The following is an 11256-nucleotide window of genomic DNA, read 5'->3' as shown; positions in this document are numbered from 1 at the left end:
CGAGTTTATATCACGCAATTCTGAGAAAAAAAGTCCGAATTGTGAGTTTATATCTCGCAATTCTGACTTTATATCTCGCAATTCTGACTCTATAACTCGCAATTACGAGTTTATATCTCACAATTCTGTGAAAAGTCAGAATTGTGAGATAAAAAGTCGCAATAACCTTTTTTTATTTTTTTATTCAGTGGCGGAAACAGCCTTCCATAGGTAAGGCATCTTGATATGTAATTTCATAATTAATTGTGTCTTTTAAATATGGTTAAAGTGTACTGCTAAATGTACCGACAAGCATTCATGGTAAACTTAATTATACTTTAATGTCATTTCTATTGAAATTTGTATTTAAATATGTTTCTAATTACACATTTTATTTGCAATTTAGTAAATTTATATTTACATTTACAAATGTAATATCAAATGACACACTACAGTTAAAATTATAATCGAGTGCTATTAAAGCAAAAAAGATGAATGTACTTTAAAGTTAAGCTTATAATTTGACATTATTACAAGGTGTACTTTTTAAAAATCATAAATGTGTACTTGCTTTAAGTACACTTAAGTGGCTTTTAATTTCACTTATATTATATTATCTGTATATTATACAAGGGTTAATTTGGTACAAAACTGAATTTAATTTGTAGAATTAAGAAATTTAAACAGAATTAACACTTAAAAATAAAAAAATTTAAAGTATGTTAGGAATAATGCTACTATTTAGTAAATATACTGTATACTACTATAATAAATGCAATTCATCCTTCTGTAGGTAAAATGCTGACTTTCACACGACAGTACAAAGTGTGAAGTGTAGCAGACTGCTCACACCTGCCGTCACACGATAGAAACATGACTCAAATGCTGTTCTGATGTGTATGGCAGGAAATCAAGCTCTCAGGTAGTGAAGAAGGAGCAGGTCCAGGCCACGGAGGCTATGGCAGAACAAGCCTACACAGTGCCAACCTTCAGGGAGAGGTGAGATTTCATTGGCTCCTGCATCTATTACAGTTCAGAAGGCTATTTAAAGACGGTGTAAGAAAAAACCTGAAGCCCACTTCCATATTTACAGATGACAAAAATGATAGTGTCACTGTACTCCTGAGACTAATCCTTTGCATTTTGACATGTACATTTTAATTTTTTGTATGCTCAGGGCTCCTGAAGGCATGCAAGAGTATCAAAGAATGGCGGCTCACTTTGGAAGAGATTTGGTTCAGCTGCAGCACGAGCTGCACAGGATGAAAGTGGCCACAAAGGAGCAAGTAGACAATATTGAGATTACTAGGGAGGTAAACATCATCTTAAACATCTCTCCAAAATACCTTTAAAGGGATAGTTCACCCAAAAATGAAAATTCTGTCATCATTTACTCACCCTCATGTTGACTCGCTTTCTTCTGTGGAACACAAAAGAAGATATTTTTAACAATGTTTAACAATGAAAGTCAAAAGCAGAGCGTTTAACTTGGACTCTTTACTCAGTCTTTCCTGTATTATAACAGGTGAAGGGAATGATGCCTTTGAGGAAGGATTATCCTGCTGAGGTTCCCAAAGCACCGGACTTCCTGGTCAGTCTGAGATCTCACACCGTGTGGGAAAAGACTCCCGTCAAGCTGTTCTGCACTGTGTCCGGCAAACCCAACCCTATTGTCAAATGGTTTGGATTCAATTTTATATTCAAACCCTTCATATAATCTGCTTTTGGTAATTATTTAATGCATTGACTTAAACTTCAGCAACATAATCTGTAATATCATTTGAATATTCTTAACAAAAAGCAATGGGATCTTCAGACTTTATTCCTAAAACATGAGAAGAAGAAATTTGGCTGTAAATAGTTTGTAAAACCATACTTAAATGAACTGTCACGTGTATTTATTCTGCTCATGCTTTACCAACCAGTTATTAGGTTTAGGGGGCAAACACTTCTTCACACAGGGCCATGTAGTTTTGGATTTTGTTTTCCCTTAATAATAAAAACCTTCATTTAAAAACTGCATGTTGTGTTCACTTGCGTTATCTTTTACTAATATTTAAATTTGTTTGATGATCTGAAACATTAAAGTGTGACAAACATGCAGAAAAATAAGAAATCAGGAAGGGGGCCAACACTTTTTCACACCACTGTATGTGTTCACATGAACACATTTTAAAAGAGTACCTGTTATGGGAATAATATACTTTAAAATAATATACTTATTGTAAGAGCAAACTTAATTTAATGTTTCCTGACACTTAACTGCATATTATTAAAATGTATTATAGTTTTAAAATGATATTAAATACAGTTAGCTAAACTTAGGAGTGAATTTTTTATTTTATTTTTTGGACCCACTTGGGTAAGTATGGAAGCCCGTTTCCGCCACTGAATAAAAAATAAAAAAGGTAATTGCGACTTTTTTTCTCACAATTGCGTGATATAAACTCGCAATTGCGAGACATAAAGTCGCAATTCTGAGAAGTAAAGTCAGAACTGCGAGATATAAACTCTTGTTTCTGACTTTATAGCACAAACTCGCAATTCTGACTTTATATCTCACAATTCTGACTTTATAACTCGCAATTGTGAGTTTATATCTCACAATTCTGTGAAAAAAGTCCGAATTGTGAGTTTATATCTCGCAATTCTGACTTTATATCTCGCAATTCTGACTCTATAACTCGCAATTACGAGTTTATATCTCACAATTCTGTGAAAAGTCAGAATTGTGAGATAAAAAGTCGCAATAACCTTTTTTTATTTTTTTATTCAGTGGCGGAAACAGCCTTCCATAGGTAAGGCATCTTGATATGTAATTTCATAATTAATTGTGTCTTTTAAATATGGTTAAAGTGTACTGCTAAATGTACCGACAAGCATTCATGGTAAACTTAATTATACTTTAATGTCATTTCTATTGAAATTTGTATTTAAATATGTTTCTAATTACACATTTTATTTGCAATTTAGTACATTTATATTTACATTTACAAATGTAATATCAAATGACACACTACAGTTAAAATTATAATCGAGTGCTATTAAAGCAAAAAAGATTAATGTACTTTAAAGTTAAGCTTATAATTTGATATTATTACAAGGTGTACTTTTTAAAAATCATAAATGTGTACTTGCTTTAAGTACACTTAAGTGGCTTTTAATTTCACTTATATTATATTATCTGTATATTATACAAGGGTTAATTTGGTACAAAACTGAATTTAATTTGTAGAATTAAGAAATTTAAACAGAATTAACACTTAAAAATAAAAAAATTTAAAGTATGTTAGGAATAATGCTACTATTTAGTAAATATACTGTATACTACTATAATAAATGCAATTCATCCTTCTGTAGGTAAAATGCTGACTTTCACACGACAGTACAAAGTGTGAAGTGTAGCAGACTGCTCACACCTGCCGTCACACGATAGAAACATGACTCAAATGCTGTTCTGATGTGTATGGCAGGAAATCAAGCTCTCAGGTAGTGAAGAAGGAGCAGGTCCAGGCCACGGAGGCTATGGCAGAACAAGCCTACACAGTGCCAACCTTCAGGGAGAGGTGAGATTTCATTGGCTCCTGCATCTATTACAGTTCAGAAGGCTATTTAAAGACGGTGTAAGAAAAAACCTGAAGCCCACTTCCATATTTACAGATGACAAAAATGATAGTGTCACTGTACTCCTGAGACTAATCCTTTGCATTTTGACATGTACATTTTAATTTTTTGTATGCTCAGGGCTCCTGAAGGCATGCAAGAGTATCAAAGAATGGCGGCTCACTTTGGAAGAGATTTGGTTCAGCTGCAGCACGAGCTGCACAGGATGAAAGTGGCCACAAAGGAGCAAGTAGACAATATTGAGATTACTAGGGAGGTAAACATCATCTTAAACATCTCTCCAAAATACCTTTAAAGGGATAGTTCACCCAAAAATGAAAATTCTGTAATCATTTACTCACCCTCATGTTGACTCGCTTTCTTCTGTGGAACACAAAAGAAGATATTTTTAACAATGTTTAACAATGAAAGTCAAAAGCAGAGCGTTTAACTTGGACTCTTTACTCAGTCTTTCCTGTATTATAACAGGTGAAGGGAATGATGCCTTTGAGGAAGGATTATCCTGCTGAGGTTCCCAAAGCACCGGACTTCCTGGTCAGTCTGAGATCTCACACCGTGTGGGAAAAGACTCCCGTCAAGCTGTTCTGCACTGTGTCCGGCAAACCCAACCCTATTGTCAAATGGTTTGGATTCAATTTTATATTCAAACCCTTCATATAATCTGCTTTTGGTAATTATTTAATGCATTGACTTAAACTTCAGCAACATAATCTGTAATATCATTTGAATATTCTTAACAAAAAGCAATGGGATCTTCAGACTTTATTCCTAAAACATGAGAAGAAGAAATTTGGCTGTAAATAGTTTGTAAAACCATGCTTAAATGAACTGTCACGTGTATTTATTCTGCTCATGCTTTATTAATAATGTGTGTTCTATGTTTCTTTCTCACTATTTTGGGTAAAATTAAGCATAACTGAACTGTATTTCTCTGTATTGGCAGGTATAGGAATAATGTTGCCATTGAACCCTTGAGCGCTCCTGGAAAGTACAAAATTGAGAACAAGTATGGGGTTCACAGTCTGATTATTAGCAGGTATGACCTCACAAAACCCTCAGTTTACAGTTAGGCCTCTAGTAGTTTCCTTAAAAGAACTAAAACTAAAAAGAAACTCCATTTTCATAAGGGTGTTTTGAGTTGCATTTTATGTTATTTAGTTTGTATTGTATTATTTTAGTGGTATTTTATTGCATTTATTTCAGGTGTGATGGTGTTTTGTCAATCACAGCTGACAGGTTGACTCTCCGCAAATATCTCAAATAAATTTACCATAAATTTAACAGGATATTTTTAAGAGTGTGAATGGTGTCCACAGCTGTTTCAAGGCCACACTGTCAGTGACTAATTATTTAAATTTCATTCACATGGATTAATGTAGCTTACAAACCATGGCTACTTTTATGGTCCTCTTTGTTGATTTTTAAAGACTGTTTGGAAGAGTGCAACTCACCATTTTCCATCTGTAATGGCCTGCGAAAGTGAATGAAGTACTTGTGAGAGCGACACTTTCCAATTTAGTCCCAGTGAGGTTCATCTTGAAGAAGTCTCAGCTGTTGGTTCTGCTCAACTTAGCCATGCGTCATTTGATCCTGGAACGCCTGACGCGCGTGAAGACTCAAAGCCGCCATTACAGTAGCACCTCTCAGAGATCACAGGCCATCGCAGTGACACTCATTCATTCTCAGAAAATCTTGTTACATATTTTACTACTCTCAGAGAGAAATTAAATAACACAAATACATAAGAAAATTGGTGTATTGCTTAGGACAAACATGTCTTATGCATTGCAAAGGAAAAGGAGTGGCTCTTTAAATAGTCCTCATGGACTGAAGGTCACATTTCGGTGCTCTATTCTCACTCCTTCAAGGACAGCACAGCATGTCTGAGACCAACACTGCTGTCGTGTGAGATCAAGTGTGGATGCAAAGTCTCTCCACTCATACCAAATGGTTCTTGAAAGAGGTGTGAGGAACATAGAGAGCATGTTTCCACCCTGTTAACTAGCCATATGAGTTTCTTCTTTCCCATTTTAATATGCACAGACAATTGTAAGATAATTTAGCCAAAAAATGTAAAAACTGTGACCCTGTATTGTTTTCAAAACATTACTGTTTCTTTGAACATTCCAACCAGCCCAGCATATGAGCTATCAGATTGTATCACCAATGAAATCACACACTTCACCTTTATTTTGTAAAGTGATTTGATATATAATTTAATCTCTAATGCTAATTGTGAGTATCTTTGTTCATGACATTGCTCATTCAGTTGCTAGTTAGTACACCCCAAAAAAGAAAATTCTGTTTAAAATCATTTATACATCCTCATGTTGATGTTTTTTCAGCCATAACAATGGAAGTCAATGGTCACCAAAATGGTTTGGTTGCCAACATTCTTCAAAATATCATTCTTCAAAATATCACAATTTTCTTTTGTGTTTCATGGAAGAAAGAAAGTCATGCAATGACATACATTTGAAACAACACGAGTAAATGATGACAATTTTAATTTTGTTAAAATACAAATTTTGGGGTAAACTAATCTGAAATCTAGTGAGTATGTCCCATATGGCCAATATAATCTATAATATACAGTATCTTTTGAAATGCACTGAAGATAATTCTTTATATTTCTGGTTAGAACACTAATTTTAAAGGGTTAGTTCACCCAAAAATGAAAATTAGGCTGCGTCTTACTCACCCCCGAGGCATCCTAGGTGTATATGACTTTCTTCTTTCAGAGCCGTGTGAGACAATTTTGTTTTATGGATGGGGGATTTTTATTTAAGTTCTTTTGGACTGAAGCAATGCAACACCTGCTGACTGCAATGATAGAGCTTGAAAGATCAAAGACAATTTTTAATATAACTCTGACTGGATTCGTCTGAAAGAAGAAAGTCATATAAACCTAGGATGCCTCGGGGGTGAGTAAAACGCAGCCTAATTTTCATTTTTGGGTGAACTAACCCTTTAAGGCTGTTTATTCACATTGTGAAATAGTGTTGTTTGATTGCAGATGTGCAGTTACTGATTCTGGGATATACAGTGCTGTGGCAACCAATCCGCATGGAAAGGCCACCTCCAAGGCTACTGTCTGTGTTAGGAGTGAGTGTGTCTTCTTTTCTCCTCATATCTTTTCTCTTTCTCTTTTGGTCATTCGGTGGTCTTTTAGTAATCTACCTTGCTTGTCTTTCCATGTAGGGCCACTAGGGGGAGGAGAGCTCTCCCATCTGCCAGGACAAGGTGAGATGGAGCTTGTGTTTGGCTGAGGTCCAGGTCTGACGGTCATGACGGAGATCATGAGCCATAAATATCTGTTCTGTTCCAGGCTGAAAGCCTTGATAAGACATGGAAACAATGTCACATTTTTCCCAGGGTTCATTTGTGCTTGTAAACAGAAGGCAGTGTGGTAAACACCTCCTAGAGTTGTCAATATACAAACAGCATGCATTCATAGTTACTGAAGAACTGGGTTGTGGACAATTATAAACAGAATTGGCTTTTGTTATGTGAAAGTTAATATGAAATGTAATAAATATGAAATGTGAAGACAATAGGCTGACAATAACGGATGAAGTTTACCTCTTGGGGATTTAAGTAAATGATGTATGGCTGATAAATACATAAATAAATGTGAAAATGAATAAACAAACAAATAAAACATAAATACAATTAAATATATTAAATAATAAATTAAAAGTAGATAAATATTACTTTTTAAAATTATGATTACCATGAAAAATCATAGAAATTAATACAACTTTAAAATATTTATAAGATGATAGTAATTTTAGGAAATGTCTATAGTGGATTTATTTATTTATTTATTTTTGCAGCTCTAAAATATTTCATAAATGTTAGGAACTGATCATTGTGAGTGCAATATAATTAAAATATCCAATAATCACTTTTTTGAGGGACTACAAAAGTTTTGTGAGTGAATGAAAAGTTTTATTAGCAAATGCAAAAGATTGAAATATAATTTTACCTATCATCTTATAAGAAAATCGTAAAATATTTAAAAGTCATGGAAATATCTATGGTGGATATTTTTTTTACATTTTTTTTTTTTTGCAGCTTTAAAATATTTGTAGTCTCTATACTTAAAATATCCAATAATCACGAAAAACTGTCATGGAAATTAATTGTGCTAAAATAATTAAATGCATAAATAAATATGAGGATTTAGCTTATAGATTTATATCACACGGACACATTAGCTAAACATTTTTTGCACAAGCATATCAGGTGGTTTGGTTTGTTGGTATGGTGCATATCTGACCCACAGGTGGTCTTGAGTTTCTATTGTGTTTCCTGTAGTTCCTCTGCTCAGCGGCATTCATCCCAGTAAGCTTGAGGTGACCTTGCTGGAATCATTTGGGGTGACGTTTGGTACCGAAGGAGAGTCTGTTAGTCTGGTGGCCAACATGGTGGTGGTGCCTGATCTGCCAAACCTGCCACCCGAGGCCATGTGGTACAGAGATGGTGAGATGCTGCATTTCTCATTCAGATTAGAACCATTGAAAACGTTAAACTGATACTAATACTTTGTATTTGTGTGTTTAGATACTTTGCTAATGCCATCCAGGTGGGCTGAGATGTCTATTGGTGGTGGGGTCGCCAAGCTCACTCTTCCTCACCTGAACAAGGACGATGAGGGTCTTTACACGCTTTGCATTTGGACCAAGGATGGAACTGCAGAACACAGTGCTTACCTGTTTGTTAAAGGTACAAAATAAGTGATAAATGCATGAGTAATCTAACCATCACTACAACAACTAGGAGGGGACATGGTTGTAGAAAAAAACATGAGGAATATTTATATTAAAATGTGTCCCCCAAAAAACGTTGTGTTCGCTCAGAAAAATTTAGTAAGAGAATGCAAATGTTTAGGGAGCAAATGCAAAAGTTCTGGGGATGAAAATAAAATGAGATGGGAGGAAAAATTATATTTCGATCCTTTTGCCTTTGTTCGCAAACTTTTCTGTATTCAAACTTTGCATTCCTCTGAGAAACTTCACACTCGCTTTTGTGTTCCCTCATAAAACTTGTCAATTTTGTGAGCAAACCCAAATTTTCTTGTGAAAATGCTAAAGTTCTGGGGATGGAAAAAATATGAGATAGAAGGAAAAATTATATTTCGATGCTTTTGCATTTCCTGGCAAATAATCATGTTTCCCTTAGAAACTTTCCTTTCGTTAGCAAAACTTTTGCGTTCCCCAAGAAACTTTGCACTTACTCGAAAAAGTTTTGGGTTACCACAAGAAACCTTTGTGAGAGAATGCAAAAGGTGATGGAAATAATATGAGGTGGGAAGAAAAATTATATTTCAATGCTTTTGCATTTACTGGCAAACGTTCATGTTGCCCTGAGAAACATTTTTGAGTGTACTCAAAAAAATTTGTGAGCAAACGCTCAAGTATTGAAATATAATTTTTCCTATCATATTTAATTTTTTTCCCCACCTTGTCACCTTAGGGGTTCTGGAGAGGTATTACATGTAGTATAACACATAAATGAAAAAGCTATTGAATTCCTTTTTTGATACATCCATTAAATATACTGTATGTACTTGAATATGTATGTGTATTTGTTTCACAGATGCCACTCCCACAGTGGCCGGGGCCCCTGGAGCCCCCATGGATGTTGCAGTCTTTGATGTCAATGCGGATTACGTCCTGGTCTCCTGGAAACCTCCAAACACCACCCATGAGGCTCCCATCACTGGATACTTTGTGGACAGGTGAACATGCACTACAAATAAAATTATACACCATAAGTGGAATTCTTAAATAACTGAAATTAAAATATAAATAATTTAAATGTATTAAATAATAAAAAAAAACATTTAAATAATTAATTAATTTAAATGTAATGAAATATTTATATAAATAATTTCTCTCCATCCTTTCAATCCAACCAACTGCATGTTGTTTCTGTCAAAATACCTTACAACTTAACAGTCCATTTTTCATTCATTCATTCCATCTAGTAAAACGTCAAGGGTTAAACATAAACCTTGATTTCAAACATTTCATTTACCTCTTATTTAAAAAAAAAAACGTGACATATCCATGGACTTTTTTCATCAACTTCAAGATTTTAGGTTAAAATTCAAATGAATGGAAAGTGTCCTTTTTTTCCTTCATTTTTAATCACTTTTTTTGGCTTCATTTTAAATAGTCCTGACTTGTGACAAACTCATTTTTAAAAGTAAAGATATTACATGTAATATTAATATGTAATCACCCAATTAATATGAGGTCATGTAAACTGCATATAAAATAAAAATGTATAGTTAGAAAAGAAATAGCAACATGCTGTTTACAAGACTTCCCAAAAGTATTTAATGTCAGCTGCACAGACTGGTCTGACAACAAGAGCGAAAATGAATAAATGGTAGCAATGATAATAATTTAGGTTAGATAATGTCACATATTGAATGTAAACTGGCTAATCAACTAACCAATAATTTTCCAAGACTGATTTACTGTCATCACCGCATTTAACCCAAAACGGTTGTTCCTCAGATTGAATTTAACCAGCAAATAAATGGGTGAAATAATCTGTTAAATTAATTAAATCCACCTCAATTAAATTAATCCAATTAAATAAAGTTAAAAGTATTAAAATGTTTGTTTTTTTCTGCAGTGTGGTCTAAAATCTAAAATTTGATTTACCAGAATGACAAACTGAATTTTTGGCTAATATTTATTTTCTTAAACAATACTTATTGTCTTCTACAATTATTTCCCTTACAATACTCAGCATATTCACAGAATATTCTGAGGAACGGTAAAGTAATCACTTTAATATACTGCCTTTCAGTTCTTTCTCTACAGTAGCTTTATTTGACAGGTCCTTTTTTTCCCAAAAAATTCATGTTGTCTCAATACATTAGAACTAAGTTACTAACACACTGCAAATAAGAGTTTATATGTAGATGTTATGTTAAAAGTATTATTTTGTATAAATAAACATCTGATTTATTCCTGTTTAGTGTATGTAACGATACCAGATCCACCCACCAATGTGCATGCTACAGAAATAAACAAAACATACATTGTTCTGAACTGGACACCACCTAGCCCTCGAGGACGGGCACCTGTGTGGTACCTCATTGAGAAGGTGTGTGTGCACTTTTTTTATCTGTAAAAAATATACAATTTGTTCTTATATAATGCTAAAAATCTAATAAATAATGTACATTTCTTAATCACAAAAGTTTTAAGAATAAACAATGTTAGATTTAAAACGGTCAATAGTCAAGAAAAAACTTATTTGTGACCCTGGACTACAAAACCAATCTTAAGTCGCTGGGGTATATTTGTAGCAATAGCCAAAAATACATTGTATGGGTCAAAATTACTGATTTTTCTTTTATGCCAAAAATCATTAGGACATTAAGTAAAGATCATGTTCCATGAAGATATTTTGTAAATTTCCTATTGTAAATATATTAAAACTTAATTTTTGATTAGTAATATGCATTGCTAAGAACTTAATTTGGACCACTTTAAAGGCAATTTTCTCAATATTTTTATTTTGTTGCACCCTCAGATTCCAGATTTTCAAATAGTTGTATCTCGGCCAAATATTGTCCTATCCTAACAAACCATCAATCAAATGGAAAGCTTATTTATTCAGCTTTCA

General features: G+C 33.8%; 1 protein-coding gene across 1 annotated transcript in view; it reads left to right on the top strand.

The window, feature by feature from the left end:
- Window positions 1-11256, top strand: part of LOC107718897 (M-protein, striated muscle-like) — a 29703-nt gene that overhangs the window by 4078 nt on the left and 14369 nt on the right. The window contains exons 4-13 of the mRNA XM_016526153.1: window positions 886-978; window positions 1157-1292; window positions 1505-1659; window positions 4547-4639; window positions 6620-6708; window positions 6805-6846; window positions 7924-8088; window positions 8170-8331; window positions 9205-9346; window positions 10692-10731. Coding sequence (XP_016381639.1) covers window positions 886-978; window positions 1157-1292; window positions 1505-1659; window positions 4547-4639; window positions 6620-6708; window positions 6805-6846; window positions 7924-8088; window positions 8170-8331; window positions 9205-9346; window positions 10692-10731 — 1117 coding nt within the window. The remainder of the gene's footprint in view (window positions 1-885; window positions 979-1156; window positions 1293-1504; window positions 1660-4546; window positions 4640-6619; window positions 6709-6804; window positions 6847-7923; window positions 8089-8169; window positions 8332-9204; window positions 9347-10691; window positions 10732-11256) is intronic.

Source organism: Sinocyclocheilus rhinocerous, unplaced genomic scaffold (assembly GCF_001515625.1).
Source record: "Sinocyclocheilus rhinocerous isolate Xijiao unplaced genomic scaffold, SAMN03320098_v1.1 scaffold1595, whole genome shotgun sequence".
In the NCBI taxonomy this organism is placed as follows: domain Eukaryota; kingdom Metazoa; phylum Chordata; class Actinopteri; order Cypriniformes; family Cyprinidae; genus Sinocyclocheilus; species Sinocyclocheilus rhinocerous.
This window is presented reverse-complemented; position numbering and strand designations above follow the sequence as displayed.